General features: G+C 36.1%; 1 protein-coding gene across 5 annotated transcripts in view; it reads right to left on the bottom strand.

Annotated features, from left to right (window-relative positions):
• The window catches only part of RNF220 (ring finger protein 220), a 382,422-nt gene that overhangs the window by 49,660 nt on the left and 307,471 nt on the right, over positions 1-25,291 (bottom strand). For 3 of the 5 annotated variants that reach the window (XM_034414914.2, XM_034414911.3, XM_034414916.3), the window contains 5 exons: positions 23,781-23,902; positions 21,981-22,113; positions 5,153-5,249; positions 4,472-4,558; positions 85-140 (listed from right to left, as the gene is read on the bottom strand). In XM_034414914.2, the coding sequence (XP_034270805.1) occupies positions 85-140; positions 4,472-4,558; positions 5,153-5,249; positions 21,981-22,113; positions 23,781-23,902 (495 nt within the window). The remainder of the gene's footprint in view (positions 1-84; positions 141-4,471; positions 4,559-5,152; positions 5,250-21,980; positions 22,114-23,780; positions 23,903-25,291) is intronic. The other 2 variants (XM_034414912.3, XM_034414913.3) reach the window with 1 other exon arrangement.

Below are 25,291 nucleotides of genomic sequence, written 5' to 3'. Positions count from 1 at the left end.
CCCAAAAATGGACTCTAAAATATTAATCTTCAGTCTCTATGCACCTACTAGGCCAACAAACAGCCTGCTACATTTTATACTCACCATCACTTGCCCATTTAGAGAATTCTGGTGTTATTCTGGTACTAGGAGTGCCACCACTGAAAGAAGCAAGATAGCAATCAAATATTTGTTACAGGACAAAAAAACAGACCTCAACCATACGTATCTAGGATTTAAAATGATTTAGGATTTTAGAATTGGCAAGTGCTTTACATTCTAATTATATATTTCCAAATTGAGAAAACAATTATTTCCATTTAACAGTTTAAATATTTAGTGTAAATTTTCTATGGCTATGTTTAGTTTCTTGGTAGAATCGAAACTTGACTATTGTCGGTTTGATTTTCTGTAGATAATGAAACATGATTTTTCATTTCTTAATATAGTTTAGACACTCTTATTTTCTTAACTAATACTAATAGCTTATTTTTGTGTGTTTATCAGGGAATTTCCCAATTTTGGAAGAAACGAAAACTACTCCATTTCATCAGTTCAAATTAATTCCATTCTTACTATGTCCCTTAGATCTGTCTTAGTTTAACACAGCATATTAATTGTAATTTGTGAAACTACAGATAGTTCTTGACTTATGATTCTTTAATGATAGTTCAAAGATATAATGGTCTCAGAAAAAGTGACTTCTCAAAGTTATGGCCATCTCACCACCCCCAACACGGTCACTTGATCACAATTTGAGCACTTGGTAAATGGCTCACATTTATGATCGTTGCAGCCATCTTTGGGTCACTTGATCATGATTTGTGACCTTCCCAGCCAGTTTCTGACAAGCAAAGTCAATTGGGGAAGTTGAATTTACTTAATGATTGCATGATCTGTTTAATGACCATGATAAAATTGATCTTAAAATCATGACTAGCTTTATGATTGTACCAACTTAAGACAGAAAGTTTGGTCCCAACTGTGGTCGTAAGTTGAATTGTTGTAAATGCTGTAAATTGTAAACCTTTAAAACACACATGCACGTGTGTGCGCACACGCGCACACACATACACACAGCGGGAGAATAATATAAAAGAATGGAGGGATTTTCCTTAAGATCACTAACAATTACTGAGTAAACTTACTCACTTATATAGATTTAAGATAACTGACAAAGTAGTTTTTTACGCTTTGATAGCAGTATTTCTATGCTTTATAAAAGAGGAAACAAATGAAATAGAATGATAAGTAAAGTACTTCTAGTGCAACATATTCTAATCAATACATATTGTCGCCTGGGTGAAGGGAGACTACTCAGTTCAGATAGAACCTATATGCCAACATCTGAACTGATTTCATATCGGGAGCTATTTGAGGCACTATATTTGAGCTAAGTAATTTGATACCACAAATCTCTTCCTTCCCACTTCCTTATTTATGAAGTGCTACTTTGAAAAGTTCCAAGGGCATATTAAGCTTGAAAAGTATGCAGTTTTCCCATGATTCCTGAAAGTGAAACTTTTACCTCAATGAAGTGAGAAGCTGATTATTTTTACTCTACAATGTTTTCTATTTCTTAATGGCTAAGGTTTGGCATCACTGTTTTTGAATATTTATGTAGTCAATTTTATTGTTTTTAAATTATTGCATCACATATCTTGGGCTGTAGGGATGAAACATACTATGTCTGACAAAGCACCTCAACTCCACTAAGGACCAGCTGAAAATTATTAAATAGGAAACTGAATCTTAGCAACAGACTCTGTTAATTATAAATTTGTTAATGGTTTGTAGATCATGAACTGTAGGTTAGAGGCCTTGGTTTAGCTTATACTTTAAGTAGCTATATATCTGAATTGTTAGAAATAAGCAAACTTATTGTCTAAATCACTTGTGTTTACCTCTTTCTGCCAATGGGATACTAAGTAAATCGTAAGATCCTCTATCCTTTTCAGACTGCAGTAAAAATATTCAAATGGCTGAAATCTGATTAGGTCTAATGTATTCTTGCCTGAAATCTTGTAAGATTTTATATAAGAACTGACAGATTTTGCAAGTTTCACCCATTTTTAATGTTTTAAAACATTTTGACGGATCAATGTGAGCTATGTAGAGAGTTGTGATATTCTGATTAATATAATATCAAAATCAAGATTACTTGCTGTTGTTCTCCACCCAGAGACATTTAAAGTTTGGACAGCATACAAGTTTAAAACATCATCATCATCAAAGAATCAACCTAGATATTGCAATTTAAAAGTACTGCTAAATTAATACAGACTGTCTGGTTTAGTTGTTCCTAGTGACAGGAGAATGCCAAGTGACAGCAACTGATAGCATGCATCAACTTATGCATTGCCAATAATAAGACTTGTTAAAAGAATTTTTTGACATACTACATTTGAACTGGACCATCAACTGTGTACATAGCATAACATTCCTTTCATTAAATAATTTTTGTTTGCCATTCTTTCTTAATATAATATAGTAGACTATTGTTTCATGTTTTGGGGATGTAAATTATTTTGAAATCCAAGGGCTTAAGATGTGCCTAAATAAATATATAGATGGCATATATATATATATCCCAAACTAATTTAGAAGTAAATAAATTTGCATCACTGCAATGTTGCTTCACTAACTGCCAATTAGAAGTCTCCGCCAGATTGGAAAGTATTTATTTTTTATTGAAATAGCATTTGCTTTCATCTTAGAACTATATACAATCAAATCTTATGATTTTAAAGTACGGAGCAGAAAACAAAGGAAGATCTACATAGGCTTTTGATATTGTGAAAGCTAAATCTCTTCTTTTTTCATGCTAATCTAAATAAAATTAAGAGTATTTAAATTCTGTTAATTCAATGGGACAAATCCTTGAACATTTCATTTGTATTATTGGCCTGGTTTTCATTTAGTGCTAAGCCACTTCGTTTTTGATTTAGTGTAAAATGCAAATCTAGCCTAAGGATTGTTTAAAAAAACAAAACAAAAACTACAGTTAAACTCTATTATAAACCTGGCTTGTTTTAACCTTTAACCTGTTAAGAACCATAGCTTGTTTCTGAATTGTCTTTTGTGTGTCATTCAAACTATAGGTAATAGAAAGAGAAATAGGGTGAAGCAAACTGGGAATAACCATGAAGTTGTAAGCAAGGCAAATCTTGGTGCTATTTACAAATACAACTACAAAATACAACAATCAATATGCAGTATTCCAGGCCTTTTCCTTTGCTCATTCACATACAAAATATTTATACCAGTTTGTTCTGTTTATTCAAGCATAATGCAGTCCTTGCTAGATACCTACATTTTAGAGTGCCAATTTCATGGCTGTAATAAACTGGCAAACCATTATAGGTAGTCCTTGACTTATGACAGGAACTGAAACTGACATTTCTATAACTAAGTGATGTAGTTTTAAAGTGGAATGCACACTTTAGCCACAGCAATCCCCATAGTCATAATTGTCATCATTAATTGACAATTTTTGTTAAACATGGCAACATCCTGCTGGTTTCGCAGAAAGTCAGTGGGGAAGCTGGCAGGAAGTTACAAGTCCCAGGGTGGCAGGCGGTAAATGATCACTGTTGGGTGAGGGAGTGAGCGATGGAGTGAGCGAGAAGCAAAGTTGAAGAGTTTGAGAAGTAGTGTACAACTTATGGTACAGATCTGGTACACGGGGTGCCTGACGCATGATGTGGGTTGAGGAGGACATGAGGGGAGATGCTATGATATTTGGGGAGGATTCATGGGAGTGCACAAGGCTGTGGTGCAGGGTTGAGGAAAGTGTGTGAGAAGTGTGTTGTGGGTTGGGGAGGAATACATGGGAGGTGTTGTGAGTGCCAGAGAGGATGAGCAGCATGAACACAGAGCAGTTCAGGGAGGGTGCATGAGTGGGGGACTTATCTCAATGCCTTGCGACCTTCTCTGCCAGCATTCCGACTGACTTTCTGGGGAAGCTGGCAGGGAAGGTTGCAAATAGAGATCATGTGACTGCAGGACTCTGCAACCAGTTGTAAGTGTGAACAGGTTTGTCAAATGCCCAGATCATCAGCACATGACTGGGATAGCTGGAACTCCAAAGACTGGTTATAACCACTATTTATTCAGCACCGCTGTAAATTCAAATGGTTGCTGAAAGAATGATTGTAGGTCAAGGACTAACTGTATATCAATATATTGAACTTTCAAATTAGAAAGTTGGAAAAAATTAGAAATTTTACTCAGAACTGAATGTCCCAAATAACAGAATATCAAGGAAAGTTTTTTCAGTCAAGCTTATATGCACCAAGATTATCAAATTTGCCACTTATCGCAACTATGTAAGTGTTTGTTTAGCATGTGTCTGGATTCTCTTTATCTTGGTTGTGGATCGTATTAAGAACTAAAAAAGTATTGGCTTTAAATTTATTCACACCAATTCCCAGCACAACAAAGCAAATTCTTCTATGTTCTAACACTGCATTTTTAAAGGAAGCCTACTTACTTTAGGACTGCACCTCGGAGTGCCTCTCTCTCTTTGGCTTCACCTGGTTCTTCCCCAGTGCATGGAATGATATCTGCTTCAGTGTATCTAAGAATGAAGTGTTAAGGAGAATGCAGCCTGATACTAATTTTAACATTTGTGGACTTCTCTTTAGTGTTTATTTTAGGTCATCTTGGAGATCAACCAAGTCCCGTTGTAACATGAGATGAGCAATTACAATTCACATATTTATTAAGTCTCAGATAGATTTAATATACCACCTTTCCTCTAAAGTACATAATATTTCTTCTTGCAATATTTCTCCACAACAGCAATCCTGTGAAATAAATTGTGCTGAGAGACTACTTGAAGTGCCCCTGAGCTGTCAAAGCTATGGGTGGACTTGTTTCTGTGGAGTCTCTCTGTTCTTTATCTAACTATCAATTATACCACACTTGGGCCAATGTGAAGTATCAAAAGTAATGTATTTGGGAATAGTATATCCCCCCCCCAAAAAAAAGGAACAGCATGTGAATGCCACTGGGGCTACCAGGAAATTGCCGGAAAATAAGATTTATCAACATGTAAAAAAAATGTTTCTGAACTCTTCTCTAGTAGAGCTATAATCTTAGAACTTCTAGAAAGAGGTACTGCAAAGACAAAGCCACCTGCTAGGAATTTAACATCTCTAAAAAATGATACTGTGGTTTTCCATATTCCAATGTGTCATCACCATCCACATCAAGGTCAGCATCACTGTCTGGATTCTCCTTGCCACTGCACATGACAAACCCAGATCCTAGAGAAAAAGAAAATGTGTAGAGAACATCATTTAAGGATATAACTAATGAAGAAATACAAATTCTTTAAAGTTTTTAAAAAGCAAAGATTATTTTACATTTTGACATAAAAAGGAATTTAGAGAGAATTTCATTGTTCTCTTGATATTCAGCTTAATTTTTTGGGGGGTAGGTGGGGGCAGATATCTGTGAGGGATGACATTTGTCAGAAATAAACTGAACTGGGAACTGCAGTGCATAACAGCAGAAAAAGTATACTCAAGCCAAAAGCAAGCAGTCTATGATTTATGAGAACTATTGTGGCAAGCAGGAGAAAGCAAGTCAAAAAGCTGAGAAAAGCTGAGAAAAAATATGCCAAAGGCAGAGGAAAGGCTAGGTGCGTGAGTCAGAAAGCTGAGGGAAGCAGCAGAAGGAGGAGTTTGTCAACTTCCTGACTGGATCTGGCTGGATTAGGGCAGTTAACCCTGTCCTGACCACTGTCTCCCTCGCTTCCCTAGAAAACATTGTTCTATGCAGAAGAAATCCCAGTATTCCAATGTTGATATGAAAAAAGTGTTTCAATACATGTTTGATGGACACACACACTGAACTTCTATGTAAAACGGAATGTTGACTTTTCTTCATAAATTGTATTTATTTGTATTCTGCCTTAATCTGAACTGCTTATCACTTGCCCCACCTCACTACCAGACTAGATGATATATTTTAATAAATCCAGAGTAAAGGGAATACAATATGCAGGATACAGTATACATAGATAAAATATGTTCAATGACAATATGATATGGGGAATCCCAATGACAAATTTAGGAGCTAATTAAAAAAAAATCTATCCAGCAAAATTTGTTTGTCACCATTCTAGATATGGTGATAAAACACACACACATGAGCTACATTCACTACCAAACCTATGAGATCCCCACACCCCCATGTATGTGAATTATTTAGGTGCTCTGTATTAAAACATTTACAATAAGCTGAACTGACCCGGGATGGCAATAGGGAGAAGAATCTGTCAGGAACCATTGGCCCAGAGAACCAAATTGTTTACACATATTGACCATATCTCACAAGATTGTATGGCTGACGTGCCCATTTTATACAACTTAGGAACTGTTTTATATTTGCCAGTTTGGAAGCCAAATTTTATTTGTCCTGTACAGCTACAAGCTTACAAAGGTAACTTCAAAAAGTAAAATGTTTATTTTCTGTTTCCTGAAACAGGCATGCTATACTTATTAAATAATGTACAATCCTGCACAAAGTAGCCTTAATTTAATGACTCGTCACCATTGAACAGAATGCTATATTCTGAATTGCTTCCCTGGCAAATCTTTCTGTCTTCTGTTCATAAAAATAGTTCAGGGATCTGTAATAAGATAGTTACTAGGACTTACTAAAGACCACTGCTTGTCATTTACAACTCACAGCTGAAGCCATTGAAATGCATTATTAATAAGCTGCAACCACGTTGGACGATGATACTGCACTTTCTCAAATATTGGGTGGCAGACTTATCTATGTCTACAGACAAGTACCCAACCTGAAGCAGATTCAATCTCACAAGCAACAGGAAGCTCTCCAAGTGACAAGAAAATATGTATGGCTTATGGCAAGAACTGCTGCATGGATGTCAGTATGTTATGTCACCACTGACTCCCTACCAATTCTTAATGTAGCTAACAAAATGGACAGATTCACAAACTCTCGTAAATCTTCCTAAAAATTTCTAGGAAGTTACTAAAGTCACCATATAAATCAAAACCAGAAGGGTTTAGGTTGTCTGAAAAGTCAATGGTAAATTACTACTGCCAAAAAAATTGCACGGTATGTCCTTGAAGGCATTAGGAGTTAAACTTAACAAAGGGGATGTTATCTTCACCTTTAGCCATGAGAAATTTTAGATTCAGCATCACATCCAACATTATTCTCCTACAAACCAACAAGTTTAAATTTAAGCTGAAGTGAGCCAGTTTGGCACAGTGATGAAGATGCTGGCCTAGAAACCAGCTGTAGGATTCTCTTAAGACATGACAGCTGACTGGGCAACTTTTGGTCAGTTACTATCTCAGCCCAACTCACTTGACAGGGTTATTATTGTGGGGAAAATAGGAGGCTAATAGGAATATTAGTTACGTTTACCACGTTGAGTTATATATAAAGAACAGAATTAAAAAATATTTTTTAAAAATTTAAGATATGGGAAACAGACATTATTTTTATAAGAAAAAAATAATAATATGTACTCAGATTGGCTTCCTCATTATTTCAAGTTTACACATTCCAAACCCGAAATTCAAAAATTTTCTGAAGACAAAATCTTCATAGAAGTCAAGTATCTGAGGGCATTAGGATCCTGGTCCAAATTCCATTCCATTTTTCCAGCCTCACTGCCAAACTTCTAATATGATTGCACAAAGTAGGTATAGAGTGTTTTTTCTCCACAGCAATGGATATTTAGTCACCTTATTTTATAAATGATACTTTTATTTGTGGTGCACCACCTAGTCACCCCTTTGGGGGGGGGATGGGCGGCTAAATTTGATAAATAAATATAACCAAACAATTGCTAATAGAGCTTATCAATGAATTTAACCATGACTTTTTTCAAATCATATTTTCTAATTTTGAATAATCAGAATAACATTCTTTATACTATGCCATCTTAGGTAACCACTCCGAATAGAAATAATGAGAGCACACAGCATAAATCCAGGGAAACCCCCCCTCAACAAAAACCTAATATGGCCAAACAGCAGCTTAAGCAAACTCAAAGCTAAAACAGAAAATAAGAATAATTATTAAAAGTTTTTCTTGTAAATTGTCCTTTTTATGAGTTTATAATATAAAATACAAAAATAAATAAAAAATAATAGAAAAAATAGGGGAGGGAAAAAGGGAAGGGAAGAGTGTAGAAAAGAAGAGGGGAAAAAAGCCGTTGACTTCTGACTCCTTTTGGTGCAGTAGAATAAGATAGTAACATCAAACCTCAACTTTTTACTTTTACATAATAGTATAAACTAGCCCCGTGATGGCGAACCTATGGCACACATGCCACAGGTGGCTCACAGAGCCCTTTCTGTGGGCATGCAAGCCTTTGTCCCAGTTCAGCTCTGCCGCACATGTGTGTGCACCTCCCTCCGGCCAGCTGGTTGTCGGGTGAGTGCATGAGTGAGGCGCATGTGGGGCGCGCATTCATGCACGGGGCACACCTGTGTGGGGCGTGTGTGGGGGATGTCATGTGAGTATGACCGGGATGCATGTGTGGGGTTGTGTGCACATTGCATTTTGGGGGTTCGGGCACGCACGCATTTACAAGCGTGCATGCACGCTTTGGGCACTGGGTCCAGAAAAGGTTAGCCGTCACTGAACTAGCCATTTCTATTAGCAACAAATCTGTCTAATCAGTAAAACCGAAAATCAGTTTCATTTTTTTCCACCTCAAGCATAAAGTCCAGAAGATTATTATTAAAGTTTTAATTTCAAATGACTGTTGAATTATGATAGGAGTAATAATTTTAACTTTGTTATACTGTTTTATTTAATGATTTGGTTATAAATTGCCATGATTCTTGGAACTGTAGGGGCACAGAAACATAATATAAACATAACTGTCAATAGTCTATTCTACATAATAACCCCTATGTCATTTACACAAGAAAAACATGTTTACTACTTTATGTTTCCAGTTTACAAGATTTTACCTGTATACAACCTCATCCTTGCTAATAAAACCAATCCAATGAACTAAAGAACCTTATTCTCTGTCATTTTTAATCCAAAATGCCTCTTTCAAGGTCCAAGCAAACGAGTATGAATACTCAGGCCAGATTCTGGGGCTATTAAACCAAGAAAAACAAAGTGACCACTGTTTCTGATCCCCATTGTTCTTGTAGTCAGTTGCTCGACAAGCAATTCCAGCACCAGTATTGAGTGGCACTTCTATAAACCCTGTGACAGTTTGGGAGACAAACTCTCCCTCATCAGTCAGAATGTACAAATCAGGATCACTTACTCTGAGAGCACAGCTGCCCTCCAGCACTGTGCTCACAGCTCTGCTCAGTCTGATTTTGAAGCAGCTGACCCTGGCACCAAAAAAACAAGTTAATACCAAACATTGTAGGAGTTCAAAACAATAAATATTCCTGCTGTTATATAAAAGCAGGTTCTTTACAAAATGTAAGGAGGCCTATTTATTTATTAAATTTCTAGAATCCCCTACAAAGTGACTCATTTAATAAGTGGACTCTCCACCCAACTCTCTTACAAAATCCTGTACTTTTTATTGGAAGAGTACCTGTATCTATACTACATTCATACGCAGATGGTAGCATGAAATAAAAGAAATAATGCATCTTGCATAGTTAAGCTTACAGAACAAATAATAATACTTCATTGTGGAGAGCAAACAACATGAATAATGCCAATGAAAAAATCAAGTTCTTTTGCAATCAGTCACTAGAGAAAAGACAGAAAGGTGAAGGTACCAATTGCATCCTTAGTTGGGTTGATTATTTGTGCCAGCAACTCTTAATCTAATTTTAAAACTGAATAAAATTAAAGCACCTAATTATTTTCTTAGCTAAAACATTTATAAACAAAAGTGACAAATCTCCTACTTGTCTAACTGACAACAGCAAAAAACAACTGCTGGTTAATATGTCCTGTATGTAGCATATATTAGCTTCAGACAGCCACCATCTGGATTGTTAGGAGTCAACTATTCACTTTCCAGCTATTCCAGAACTGTTCAACCTGATTTTTTAATATTGAATTTGGTCCTAATATTTACCTGTATTTAAGTAGTTATCATTTGTGGATACTCTTGCTAATTGCCACTTACAGGTAACTTTTAAAACCGTTATAAATTGCAAAAATCTGTAAGTAAAGAATATATAAGGTCATGCATGCCACAAGAATTGTCCAATGCTGATTGAAGAGTTAAGTTTACAATATGTATTTCCAACTGTCACTCTCCCAGGCAGCATCAGGAACATTAAGCAGTTCCTTCCTTATCAATAACTCCACCCGTTTTTACTTTTTAACTGAATAGCTTGAAAGATTTCAACAATCAAAAATAAAATGAGGCTTTACCATTTAAGTAAACAATTTATACAATTTGGAGGAAGAGAGTTTTGCTCAAGCTTTTCCCCCTTTAAACACCAGGGTTTTTTTAACTGTTTTGCTAGAACTATGTAACAGCCATTTGAGGAACACCTATTTTCTCAATCTTTACTATATTTGATTTACCATTACAGTAGAAAAAGAGAATCGCCATGCAGGAAAAAAAACCCTAAGACCATAAAATAAAACAACATATCTAATTAAAATTTGCCCAGTTGTATAACTTGATAATAGGTAAGATATTTGGCCACTTGATATGCGAGTATAGTCAGAATAAAGTAACAAATATAAATATATCAGTAACAAACATAAAATTTATCAGTATGACTCTGAAATGTAGAAATGATTGGGGAGATGACATGTCCTGCAACATCGTAAAAAGGACCTGTATGAGGACATGAGCAAGAGTTTCTACCTGTCTCTGTAAATAAGGAATTCCATAAAATCTTCCTGTCAGAGTATTGAAGGAAGGTCACTAAAGCGGGTTCTGGAAAAGACCCATCTACATTTCCTTAAGAGTTAGATTGTATAGATACCCCGCAGTAGTGGGCTTGAGGGTATCTAACATTTGCTTGCAGAATTCAGGAGCATTGGTGATATCATTTTGGCAATCAATGTCCCTAATTCTTTTATTTACTACTGATTTGGCCTCTCCATGTTCTTTGGCCTAAATATTCAGAAGAGAAACCAAGTCTGTAAAGGCCAAACAAGATTCTGAGTCCTGAAATTAAAAACTTGGTCCAGGTCTGCACCTCAATAGTTGGCATGTTTGCTTCATGCCTGAAGACTGCATTAAGGGTGCATTTTGGGGTAGTCTTAAGGAAAGTCAACTGAATGGCTTCATTAGGTTTGCATATAGGTAGTTTCTTCATCCAAATTGTCAATCTTCTATTTCCTGTGAGAAACATACTCTCCCCTCTTATTCCAAGAAAAAATAAAAATGAAGAAAATTGCTCTAATGCTGCTGGGACTCACACCCATTTCCTGGGCACAATATTTGGCAACGATCTGTGATATTTTAGCAGCTGAAGAAACAAGCTAAAACAAGAACATGTGGTGATATGGATGCAGTTTAAGGAAAAAAGTAAAGGGAAAATAATTTGTAATCAGGTTTGAAATAAATGTTGTATATAAATGATCAGGTAAGCAAGAGTTACATTAGCTACACTGATGGCACCATTGAAAATGAATTTAACAAGAGACAGACAGGAAAGTCGACTTTTTCCTAACTGAAAGCAACCACTAGACTGGATTTAAAAATTTAAAAGGAAAAGTAAATAGGTCTTCAATACTGGACAGTTTCTCTAAACTAAATCTCAGAGTTTTCATAACAGGAAGGCATAAGGCTCTTTTGTGCTTCCATCCCACTTTGGGTCCATCTGAAAAGAGAATCCCATATCTAAACTGCAATGGCAATTCTTCCAGGACTGTCCCAACCTAAAATTTACCCACAGACACTCGAACATTTCTGTGTTTGTTCTGGAGCAGACTATCATCCTAAAGGAAATTTGCAAGCAAAAGCTACTGGTGAAATTTCCATGAAGGGGTCTCCTTCTTCCCATGAGGAAAAAAGGAAAGAAAAAAGGAAAGATGGAATTAGAGTAATCTTGAATTACTAAAGAGGGTCACATCACTGGATCAATAAGCAACACTGACAGAGATCAGGTTGCATTGCAATTCTGCCAATAATAGAGAGGATAGAAAAGCTGAGAGGAGGATTTTTCTAAAGCAGCAGAGCATGAAACAGAAAGCTTGGTAAGCAATCCAAAGTAGTGTCTTGCTTTACAGATCCCAATGGTAGCACTGGGCTTTGCTTGTGAAACAATACATTCAAACTTGCTTGAGAGACTATGGCTCCTCATTTCATAAAACAAGCTTTTATACTCACTGTAAACTAAATGTCATCAAAATCCTGAAGATGAAAGAAAACTAGTAATTAAGCAACTAATTAAGCAACTGACTGTAAAGACTAAGGCCACCCATTAGCCATCTGGAGTAATACTACCTGCTTTTGAGTCAGCAGCACATATAGCTGATTTTGTTACCTGTTATGCTGAAATAAAAAAAGGAATTTACTTCCCAAGGAAAAAGTGGCAATGAGTTGAGATAAACTCTGCAGTACAAGTAAAGGAAACAAGTGACTAAATACATGAAGCCAGAAAAAAGGGGCAGCTCACTGTCTTGCCAGTTTCAAACTGAAATTAGTTACAGATGCAGTCACGGTGTCTTGTGTAAACGCTATCGATTGGAAAGCTGACAGTCTTAGGAGCTTCAATGCTAAGACAATCAATTTGGCAACAGTGTCACCTGCCACTTTGCTGAATAGTTGACAATGCAATTATCCAGTGTGGAGGCAAGGAGTTGGCGTGTGTCAAATGCAATTAATCACCTTCTGGGCACTATTCAATAATGCATTTCACCGCCTGGTGCAAGAGACGACATGCGAAGACAAGTAGCAGTTTCAAGTCATTGAGGAACCACATTTCTTTCTTTTTGGGGAAACAGAATACCTCCCCCCCTCAAAAAAAGGAATATTGTCCGAGCATAACAACTGCATTTTAAAATGTTATTTAAATAGTCTCAATATTTTTGCAGATATGGTTGAAAGGCAACTTCAAAACCCAGGAGAGAGGCTGTGTTCAGGGCAGATGGCTAGAGGGAAAAATAACTGAATTAGAATCTGCAACCTTCATTCTGAAAATAGGAGTGTGTGCATACACAATTATAGCAAGAATGCTGCAAATGCCAAGTGTAGTTAAACATCTCTTGCCAGTTTAGCGACAAATAAAATATACATTCAGAGTGGATTATCTCAATTTCCAGCATGGAATGGCTTTTAAGTTAGGGTTAGGGTTTTAAGCAGTGGTGGGATACAGCCAGTTCACATCACTTCAGGAGAACCGGTTGTTAACTTTCTGAGCAGTTTGGTGAACTGGTTGTTGGAAGAAATCATTAAGGCAGAGAACCGGTTGTTAAATTATTTGAATCCCACCACTGGTTTTAAGCCATTCCTCTACATCTCTTTTTTCCTGCTAGAATAAGAGTTGGAAGAAATCATAAAGGTCATCTAGCTCAACCTCCTGCTCCTATTTTCACTACTATTTGATTGAATTTGATAACAGATGAATTATGATTACGAATCCGAAGTTGGCAACAATATCCCAATCTCAGCTTTTAGTGCTAAATATTTTGAAGTGGAAAGGGAATATTTATTATTACCCAAGAACAGACCGATCTCAATCCACTCTTCTGTAAACAGTGACATTTAAAAAAAAGAACAAAACTTCCCCAAGTATAAAAAATGGTTTTCTGTATAGTGCAAAATTAAAATATCAGGGGAAAAGATTTTTCTCCCTTGACTTTGTACATGGAGGGAACTCTTGATATGGAAAACCAATGAATTGGTAAAGGCATAAATGGTATATTCTTTGCCTGCTATGAGAGTGATGTGCAGTTTCTGTCTACATTTTCAGTGTAAGTCAAGATATTTTATTGGAATGCTGAATATGTTTAGAGTAAAGTTTTGCTTTTTATACTTATCTGCTACTTTAAAAACTAAGTTATTTACCAGAAAGGTGTGTTTAATTATTGTTAAATTTCTAGAAATCATAAAATTATCACATGGGGAATTGTAGCTCAAATCCCTACATGATATAAAATATTCTGGGTAGCCCTAAACAAATAATTGAATCTTCATCTACTCTACCTCACAAAGGTTTCATAACAATAAAATGCCATATTTAACTTTAATGAAAAGGTATCTTTTTATTGATATATAGAATCTGCAAATATTAAGTTCAAAACCTAGCCTACCTGAAGACTATGCTGTTTATATAAAGGCTGACTATAAAACATTTTCTTCATTTCGTGATGGCACTTTTCTCACTTTTTCTACTTGTTAAGAAGGACACAGAAGAGTAATAAGCACAGTGAACCCAAAAATATTTGCCAAGAAAGGCAACATAAGGCCTCATTATACATTATTGAAGAGTTGCTCTACTATACTCAATGGAAAACAAATGTTTTCTTCCTTTAAGCGAAACATTTTCAAGGAAAAAAACCAAGAAAGTCCAGTTGCCTTTTGAAAAGCATCTTTGGGACAACCATGACCTGGATGATTGAGAATCTCCATAAACATTTGTTCTCTTCCTAGCTGACAGAATAACAGGTTTGCATTACAATTTAATATGAGTATTTAAGAGCATGCCCAGGCTGCTTTCCTTATGAGATCTTATCATATAATGCATGAATCAGTAGCCTTTTCAGTTCTACGAAAGAAAGTAAATTGTCATTGGATTTTGCCTTGGGCAACACTGATATTTGGAGGATGATACCTGTAAAAGCCAGCATCCTGCAAGTAGTGGTGAGCTCATAGAATTTTGGTCATTTTCAAGATTACTTTTCAGGGATTCAGGCACAGTGGACATCATATCATCAACGAATACTGTATTCTATAGACCTTTGAATATAATATTTATATTTGTACTGATAATATATAACTTATTTTACTCAAAAGTTACAGAAGAGCAGAATTGTAAGGAAATGCTACTGGTCTTAAATTGTTCCTCAGGCGAAGTAAATTGTAGTCATATTTATATCTCCATCTTCTGGTTTATTTATTCTGCTTTCTATGCAATTAAGGAATTATCATCTTGATTTCTTCCAAAATGTGTTTTATTTATTCAAAAGTCACTTGTGCAATATTGTGGGAAATTAACATATTTTATTTATTAATGCTTATAAAATTTCCCGCCTTTAAATTCTGTTTCAAGTATAATATTAATTATACAAAATGTACATAGCTAAATATTTCAATTCAATTTATTGCCTATGTAGACATATAGTTTCTTGGTGCAAGATTTTCTTCTTATCTTTCTGGAAAATATACAAAAAAATTAAAATACAATCCACACAATTCACCACAAAGTAGATAAGTAAAAATGATGTAGGATATAGTTGCAAGGTATCTGAATCCTAAATAGCTCTTAATACTGTAAGTAAACAAGATTAGTCATCCTGAGGTATGTAACTAATTCAACGTATATTATATCCTAAGATAAATATTAAGCTTTATATATAATTTTAACAAGATAAATACACAATCACGCAGAATGATTTCTGAGAGGATAAAATTGAACTTGACAGGGTTTTTTTATATTTATTCTCAGATACTTGATAAGGAAAATAAAAAAACCAAGTACTATATAAGCATATTTGTACATCTGAGGATTACAAGAATCTATAAAGACTGAAAATTACAAGATTTGTTTTAAGTGGCTTTGTTAGTTGTATGCTAGATTTTCAGCTGTAAGCTTTAAAAATGCAAAGAATTAAAAACCAATTGTAGACAAAAATAAGCATTGAACTTGAGGAATAGTCCCTCAGGTAAGAAATCTTTTAACTTTAAAGAAAAGTAATTAAGGAATTATGAAGCTATCTTAAGTTACTCTGCTGACATTCTTTCAACCTCATTTCCTATTGTCAAGTTGAAAGTAGGTCAATTGAGAATTATGAATATCAAGAATTAATTACAGATGTATTGAAAGGATCTGTACATATTAGAGATTCCTTTTATTTCCTTAGTGGTCACCTGAAATGTCTTTATAACTTGCAGGAATATCACTGGCCAGCACTCTTTAATATAATCTTAAATAGCAATACAACTTAAAAAAAACCAACTATAGGTAGTCGTCGAATTATAATTGTAAATGAGCCCTTATTCTGAATTGTTAAGTCATGACAGTCTTTAAGCGAGTCACAGCACATGATTTTATGACCTTTTTTGCAGCAGTTGTTAAGCGAATGCCATGATTGTTAAGTGAACCCATTGTTCACTATGGGACATTTTTGCCAGAAACCAGAAGTAAACATGATTTCCTGCAAAAACATTGTAAATAACAATCCTGTGACCATGAGATTGTGCAAATGACTGTAAATGCCATAACTTTGAATCTGAGTACTAAATACCTTTTTTTGGGTTTGTTGTAACTGAATAGTCACTAGGCAACCAGTCATAAATTAAGGACAACAGGTAACAAATTAATAGAATCAGAAATTAATAAAACCAAACACAGGCCACATAGCTTTATATAGAACAGTCTGCAAAGCCATTTTCCTTTCTTCTGAAGTACCAGAGATGAAAAAATGATACCCCCACAAATTTGGCATAAATGATAATAAGGTATAGGATTGTATTACTTCTTTATGCCTTTATCTTAGAAGAATGAGAAAGGACAGGCAAAAATCTATTCCCATATCGGCAGGACAAAATCAGATGCTTAAACTGAACTTGTCATTATGGTTTGTTTCCTGCATTACAGGGAGAGAGCTCTACCATTTCTAATACAATATTTACAAAGCTTCTAGTTCCTATACACATTCACAAGGAAAAATTGCTATAGTTGATGCCACTTTTTTGCAGCAAGCATACTGTGACATCAGTGCCCACACCAAAAAAACATTTCAATTAGCTGCAAACCACCAGTTGGATGACAGCCATCTGCTGGAAATGCCTGGCGTTTATATTTTAATCAGTCTGATTCTCCAACAGTCATAACAAGTGCAGATGAAACCATGAAAAATTCTGCTACTGCAGAAAATTAGGGTTCTGTGCTGGTCTTTCACTTGGCAAATTAAGAAGAAACCTGCTGATCAGATTATCAGTCCACTGAGTTCAGCATCTAGGAACCAAGAAAAACTAGAGAAAAGGCATAATGGCAACCCTTTTCCTATCTATCATATGTGGAATTCGGAGACATACTAGTTAATAGGCTTCCTGTAGGTAGTACTCTTTCCTGCAAAGAAATATGGTATACCAAGAAAGGTAAGGCTTCTTTTTTAGCAGGGTTATCAACACCTTCAAGCTAACATACAATGTTATACTAGGTTGCTCATAAAGATCTTGCAGAGTTCATCTTAGCTTTCTGATAATCAGTCTTTTAAAACCTTACACAACGTTTTAATGAATATTTCAAAGCAACTGAAATAGCCAAGAATGTCAAGTGAACAGAGAGTTGACCAGTTGTTGTCATACTTGAAAAGATTTAGTACGGGAATGGCAAAGAAAGACAACTTAACTACATTTTCCAACCCTTTCATATCTGGAGGGGGCAGCAATCTCAACTCTATCAGACAGCAGAGCTCAGAGTTTAAATGGGACGTTGCTGGCTTGCTTTTCCTGTCTGTCTGTCTCCCTCTCTTTCTCTGAAGTTGCCTGGACAGCTTCCTCAAGCTGGCGTTATCACTCCCTCTAACCACTCTTGGCAGGCAATCTAATTCCCCCTGAAAAGGTCACCGCCATTTTAACTGCCTTTCAATCACATTAGGAGTGTGGCTGCTCATGCCCACGGAGCTATGCCTGCAGCTCTCCTGGCTAAGGTGCAATCGATAAACTGACATACCATTCCCCCCACCCTCCCAGCAGTAGATGGCTCTTCCCCTGTGCCATTCAGAAGTACTGCTCCTTCCCCATTTACTTACTTTGGCTAAAGGAATGACACAAGATGCTGTTTGACCAAAACTCTCATAAAAGTGATACTGACATATCCAGAAAGATAACCTTGTAGGCCTTGAATGAAATAGCTCAATTGTGACAACAAGGGAGGGTTGTTGGGGGATTAGATACACAGAAGCAGCCACATTCTGGGAACCAACTCGTCCCTTTCGAGACAGGTTGCTTGCCCTAAAAAAAAAAAAAAAAAAAAAAAACACCATCCACAAAACTGCTTCCAGATCCCTTCCCTGCAATCATTACTGTTATCTCTCCTGCCTTCACCCTTTTTTCCTCACAGTTACCACCATCATGTTTCCTCCATCGATCCTCATGTAAGACACTGTTTTAACTCCGCTCGCCTTTTGACTGCGCTAAGCCATTTAAGAGATGACAGCAACCTCTATCTGCACAAAGCCAATATGATTCTTTTCAGATAAAGCACTTTTGTCACCCGTTCTCCCTCCCACTCACTCTTTCAAATAGCAGACATGTTAAAAAATGCTAAGCTTTCAAAGAAAAAAAAACATTTTTGAGCCTCACTCTGTAATTCTTTAAAAGGATAACCTCACAGTGGAAACACTTAACGAAAATGAGCAGCTGTTCTTGAAAACTACTGAGGAATTGCTATAAATACTAGGACTATAAATTAAAACAATAAAAACTCAGTGCCTCTAGTTCTGGAGCAAACACCATGTGGAACTTTAGACACAGATAATAGAAGATAATCTTCCACAAGACCTAGCAGATATAGAAGTCCAATAGGTACATTTGTTCCACTGACTGGGATTTCTACACAGAACTTTTGGAGCATGAAAAATTTGCATCCTTCATCAAAGGATAGTATTTGCTGCTATAGGGGACCCAAGATTCCAAACTGGAAGATGAGTGAATTTCACTTCAAGGAGAACAACAGCTGCCCTCTACACAACCACAGGATTTTACCTAAATAAGTCTTTGTGTTTGCGTACATATGGTAAAACAATGATTACCATTTTTTAAAATCAGAAAAATGTACCTCATTATCAGAATTTTAGGAAATATTGAGCTAAACAAAAACAGGGGGAAAAACCAAACAGATGGCACTAACCTGCCAAGACTGTAAAAATAGTAAGATGGTATGATAAAGGAAATTCATAAACTGCATGAACTGATATTCACTAACAAGTCTGCTTCTGTGAAATACAAATTTCAGCCTTACTATACCATAAGATTTATACAGATCATGGTTGATAGGTTCACATTTAACAGTAACAGAGTTGGAAGGGACCTTGGAGGTCATCTAGTCCAATCCCCTGCTCACGCAGGAGACCTGTACTAGGGATTCAAACCGCCGAACTGCCGATCTTTATGATCGACAAGCTCAGTGTCTTTAGCCACTGAGCCACCTAGTTTTTCTGAGCCATGGTTTGTTTTAATAATAAGGCACACATTTGGATTTCTCAATGAACTCTAGTCATCAGCAAACCACAATTTAAATAAATTATAGCTTAACACAAAGTGTAAACTATACTACTAAAAATGTCAGGCCCCCCAAATCAAGGAAGATGTATAATTCTTCCAAACTGTATTCTTTATTGATCCACATGTATAGACAGAATCTTGCCAAACTGAAACACTCTACTATCTGCACCTACTGGTATCATATATTGTACTTTTCAGAGTATAAGACACACTCCATCCCCCAAGAGGGTGGAAATGTTGGTGCATCTTATACACTGAATACAGCCATTTTTGGTCTCCCGAAACCCCGCCCCATGTGTCCCGTTTTCGCCAAAAACAGGCCCATTTTTCGCAAAAATGGGGTGTGCAGAGAGTTTGGGAGGCCTGCAGAGTGTTCCTGGGGGCTGGGGAGGGCAAAAACAAGATGCATGGGGAATTTGGGAGGCCAAAAGGGGCCTGTTTTTCACAAAAATGGGCCTGGTTTTCGTAAAAATGGGAGTGTTTTTGCCCTCCCCAGTCCCCAGGAGCATGCTGCAAACCTCCCAAACCCTCTTTGTGAAAAACGGGATGCGCAGAGGGCTTGGGAGGCCTGCAGCGAGCTCCTGGGGGCTGGTGAGGGCAAAAACTTTTTTTTTGTTTACCTCTTCGAAATCTTGGTGCATCTTATAGTCTGAAAAATACGGTACTTTGAAAACTATTAGGGAGGGACCGTCTTCACCCTCTTTGACTAACACAAAGTATTTGGACTGAGATGCCCTTATTCTTCTGGAATGCACCTGAGCCCTCCTGGGAATCCAGCCTACCATAAGCCATCACAAAGAAATATTTCAGGGGGGGAAAATCAGGTTTAAATCAGTTAAGATATTAATGTTCTTTTTAACAGTGGGATATAAATGTAGGTTTTCACTCTTAAAAAGTATCTAAGATAGAATACCCAGTTCAAGAGTTTTGCAAGTATATGTTTTAGAAACAACTTTTTGTTGTTTTAAGTAAAAATCTCAGTATTATTATTCCTTAATCTTTAATTCGTTAATATAAGAACTTGGAAACATCAAGAGATTGAATAGGGCAGTGAAAATACATAAGAATATTCAGGAGGCAGAAACTCAGGAAGCAAATGTTATCTTGAATATATTTAATCCTTTCTCCCCTTAACATTAAAAGAAAAGGTATTATCAAAGTGTTGTCTAGCAAATGGGTGAGCCACTAAGGTACTGAAAATTATTTGAAAAAGATAAAAATAGCATGGAAAATTGCTCTAATTAAAATTATACCAATGCAACTTAAATTATCTTCTTGAATGTTCTATTTGCAGGGAACTCTTATTTACCAAAAATAAAATTCTTGCATTAGTAGGATAGCCTGAAGCTGATACAGGAAATCCATGAGATGTGACAAAAGATTTGGTGGGAAGATTTACCAATGCTGGTTTATTGTGCTGCAGAAAATAACACCAGGATATCTGACAAAAATAAATCATTAGATTACTGCATAAGAACACATGAACACTCCAAAAGAAATGATTGAACTCTGACCCATCCGCTTTAGCCATGATTTATTCACACAGAAAAGTATGAAGGAAACCTGAAAAAGAGAACACCATCATAGATATCCATAGGCAGAGGCTGGGAAGGATGGGGACGGGGAAGTGAACCATGCACCACACTGTCCCTTACATGCAATACATATACAAAAGGACAGAGTTTATATTATGATGTCACTACTCAGGTTTCATCATTTTGGCATCATTCTAGCTAGGAACAGTTGCCTAGAAGTATCCTTTATAACTCTAACTAAATAATTTAATTTTGAAACCTATTTGCCCTAGTATGATTTTCTTTGCATATTTTAAATTAAAATGCAAATTATTACACACGACAGGTTGTAAACTTTAACTGTGATAGAGAAATATATCAGTTTCCATGCTTGGAAGGATGCAACATTTTCCACAGAATCACAAGGTTCTCAATCAGTTTAGTGAATCCTGACATAGAGCAAAAGGCTGAGTAGAAGAAAGGAGCCAGGTGCACAGTTAAAATTACATTCACCAATAAAACTCACAAAGGTCACATTTTACCATAACTCATTCACTCCTTTGTAGCCATTTTTCCTGTCACAGGGGAAGGAAGAGAAAGAGGAAAAATAAGATGTGTTTGTCTGGAAACCCTCAGGGCTGGAGTGCTGGAGGTGTATGGCAGGTTGGTGAATTGTCATTTATCAGACTTAAAAAAGATAGAGTGATAAATGCATAACTGGACCTTTAATATTTTATGCAGGTGCTAAAGTGACTTAGCTGTCAACTTCCATACATCAACAGCAGCTGATAAAGTTGCTTTCGCACTGTAGATTGTGGCTATTTACTATGCTATTTTTCGTAATATTTTAAAATGCAGAGTATCACTGAAACTGATTGGCCTTTGGCAATATCTCTCCAACTTTGACTGATGCTATCTCAATATTAACGTAATATTTGTAATTCCAACCATTTAATTTCATTTTTACAGATGCAAAAAATTTTTTTTTTATATTAGCAAAAATGCAAGTTTCAATGTACACTGAAAACAGATGCATTTTATAGCTTGTAAGATTCTATTTATCAATAGTACAACATTTAATAATATCAAAAAGCTCCCCCAAAGTAATTTAGCTTTAAGAACTAAGAAGGGAAATTTACCTCTGAACCCCCCTTCCAGGAGGGTAGTAGCACGTATTCTCTTCTGCCCACACCATTCATATTCCTCAAAGCGATTACCGTTCTCGTTCTCAATGTCAACAGGGTCATCCTCCATCATGCATGACCCTTCCCTCTGAGTAAATAAAACATTAAGCATCTTTTTAGTATCTTGGAAAATAGATAATATTCATCCTAGTAGGGATGCTGAGGTAAATTATGGAGAATTTTGAAAGGTTAAATTGCTTATGAGCAATGGCAAAACGTTAGAGTGTTGTTTTAAAACTATGAGAGTTCCAAGAAAAAAATATAATTTAAAGAACTATAGAAATTCAAGGCTAGATTATTTAAATAATGCCTAATATTATCTTAAACCACCCAATGAATTGTCAAATTGGAATTTGAATTGAGAACTTTCTGACTAATATTCTATCTGCTGAAGGAAGCTATAACGGTCTGTTTTAGCAAGGAAGAAAAATAAAAATGTCCATTGCACTACAGAAACAATTTGTCATAAAATTTATAAATAACTGAAATACAATGACTAATAGAGATTGTAATCTTTTGTTTAAATGAATAAATCAGAGCTATCATCAAACCCTGCATTAAGGCCCCCCTCCAAATACACCACCACCCAACCTTATTTTAGTATTGTATACTGTATGAAAAAAAAATCCAATAAAATGAGAAAGCTTGGAAAAGCAAAAAATTGAACCTTTAACAAGGTTAGAATTGAACATTCTGGATAAAGCTTTAGCATTATTTTTGTTAGTTCTCATATACAACTACTATCTGCATCAACTACTATCACAATTATTTATGTGTGTGGCTACCTCAATGCTTTATATACTAAATTGTAAGGACAACAGTCAGGTGGCTGATTTTGAAGACATGATTTAATTCATTAATCAAAAATAGCCACATCAATAATATCATCAACTGTAAAAAACACCAGGCCATGGTCTGCTATTTTAAAGGATGTGGTATCTGTCATGTTCCGAATGACAGGCTATACTCCATCAGGAAATTACTGAGCACCCTAACAAATGCTATAAATGGTATAGGAAAATTAGATCCAAGGTCCAATAAACTTATTAAAACTAGAGCACTGCTTGACTAGATGTGTGTGGTCACCTAAAAGGAGAATAGGTGCCACATATGTAACTTTGAGGGTGAAAAGGCTTCACTTCTCTTCTCCAATACATGTTTATGTCTCAGTTTTATTGCATTAATGTTAATAAATTGCATACTATAATCAAACTCCAGAAAAGCCTCCTGTAACTCAGGAGAACTTCTGAAGATACCGAAGTTACAGGCCTTCTACTTCTCCTACTACTTCTGTAGGGCAATAGGAAGGTGCCCAATGACATAGGGGCATCATTAGGTCATATCCTAATTTTGGAGGGCCCTTTTTCATATTTAAGGTATTTTAAGGACAATAATTTCCATGACTGAATTCTCCCAAATTCTACCCCCCCCCAAAAAAAAGGGCTGTTGCAAAAATCTAGCCATTTTCTCATTGCATTTCAGTTGCTCAATCTCCATATCGGTAGGGAGGGTGCTGACTGCCACTGTAACAGCAACGGAGATTACAATCCATTCTCATTTGAAAGGCTAGGAAGATTGGCTGTAACATAACAAGACTGCCAAAATGATAAGCAAGTAATCAAGTGGATCTGCAAAGGAACTTTCAAGTCTCAGGTCTTCAATTGGCAACTTCGATTTCTATCCAGATATCAGGCATAGCAGAGAGTGTAGAAAGAAAGAAAGGAGAGGCAGCAAGGGTTTCCTTAGCATTTCTACCTTTGCAAGGCATTGTTCGACATGCCCACTCCTCTCCTCCTCGGATCCTGAGAGAGGCTGGCTGCAGAGGGGACATACCTGTCCTTCGTCTTGCTTCCTCCTTTTCATTTTTCCAATCCGAGCTGTTCAAGAAAAGCAGAGATAGAAGAAAAGTACAACAGGTTACATTTGTAAGATTAGCCCCTTCTCTATCCAGTATGAATATTATTCATATCTATTCCTTGCAAGGGGCAAATACGAACACAATTAGAAAGAAAGTACCACACACGGTTGAATTTTATCTTGAGCACTATAAACTTAATCCTCTTCATCATTCCATCTTTGTGGCACGGTCAAACACAAATCAAATTCCTTGTCTTCAAAAGATCATGCTTAATTCTTTAATTATTGTAGCACTGCACCCTTCTAGTAAAAAAACCTAAAGCCATTTGAGTTGCCTCAAAGCGGGAAAATTAATTGAATCAGAGAGCTTCTGGATTCACCCCAGAATAAGTCATCAGTAATCATTTTGTCTTCAAGGTGCCCAACAAGATTTATTTATTTTAGAATACTTTATTATGGAACATTTTTCAAATTATTGTAAATAAGATGCTGTTTATACTACTAACACCCCCCCCCAAAGCACCAAGTTCAAGCATGAAATTTGGTAGCAAAATGGCCAAATTTCAAGGATGCATGCTTAATACAAGATTAAATAAGGCAAATAGGAGCGGTCAGGCAAAAATTTCTCATCTTCATCATGTATGTCAAGGTAAAATGTCTTGTGCTGAGTTCTACTCCTGGTGGTTGCACTGAGAATGCACACTCCTTGCTACTCTCAGGATGATTTCTGCCTGTCCAGTTATGGGTGAGTTAGGTGGGCACATGTAATAATAGAGTGAATGGCAGCAATTTAGGTTTCAGGTTAAAATGGGCATAAATTAAACCTTCTTTTGATGCAATTTTATATAGGTAGTTTTCAATTTATGACCAATCACTTAGTGACCATTTGAAGTTACAAGACACCCTCCCCACAAAGGCATTTATGAACCAGTTCTGACAGCTGCTTTCCCCCTGCAGTCACATGACCAGATTTTGGGTTGACCATTTGACTACAATTTAAGACTTTTTTTTTTTTACTTGAAAAACAGTGTTCTTTTCTGGGTTTGGGTGAACAATAAGTTTGCTTAATGACCATGGTGAATTGCTTAATGACTGCTAGAAAAAAGTCATAAAATAGAGACAATTTCTATATTTGTGATAGTTTTTAATGTTGTATAGTAATTTTGCAAAATACAGAGGTAAAACATTATAAATTGTGGACCTGCTTTCAAGGGGGGGATAATTATTATAGCTGAAACATATTTATTAGTATTCAACCAGCAGAGATACTTTACGGTTTTATATACTTTTTTCTCTTTGTTATTGTTATGTACGTTTTTTTCATTTATTTTTTATTTTAACTTTGGAAATAAAAAAAAATCAGAAATAAAAATATGTACACCACAAAAACACTGATCAGTATGGTTCAG

The sequence above is a fragment of the Pantherophis guttatus genome, chromosome 3 (genome assembly GCF_059756535.1).
Source record: "Pantherophis guttatus breed Tessera chromosome 3, ASM5975653v1, whole genome shotgun sequence".
NCBI lineage: Eukaryota > Metazoa > Chordata > Lepidosauria > Squamata > Colubridae > Pantherophis > Pantherophis guttatus.
The sequence above is the reverse complement of the archived record's forward strand: the minus strand, read 5'-3'. Positions and strand labels throughout refer to the sequence as shown.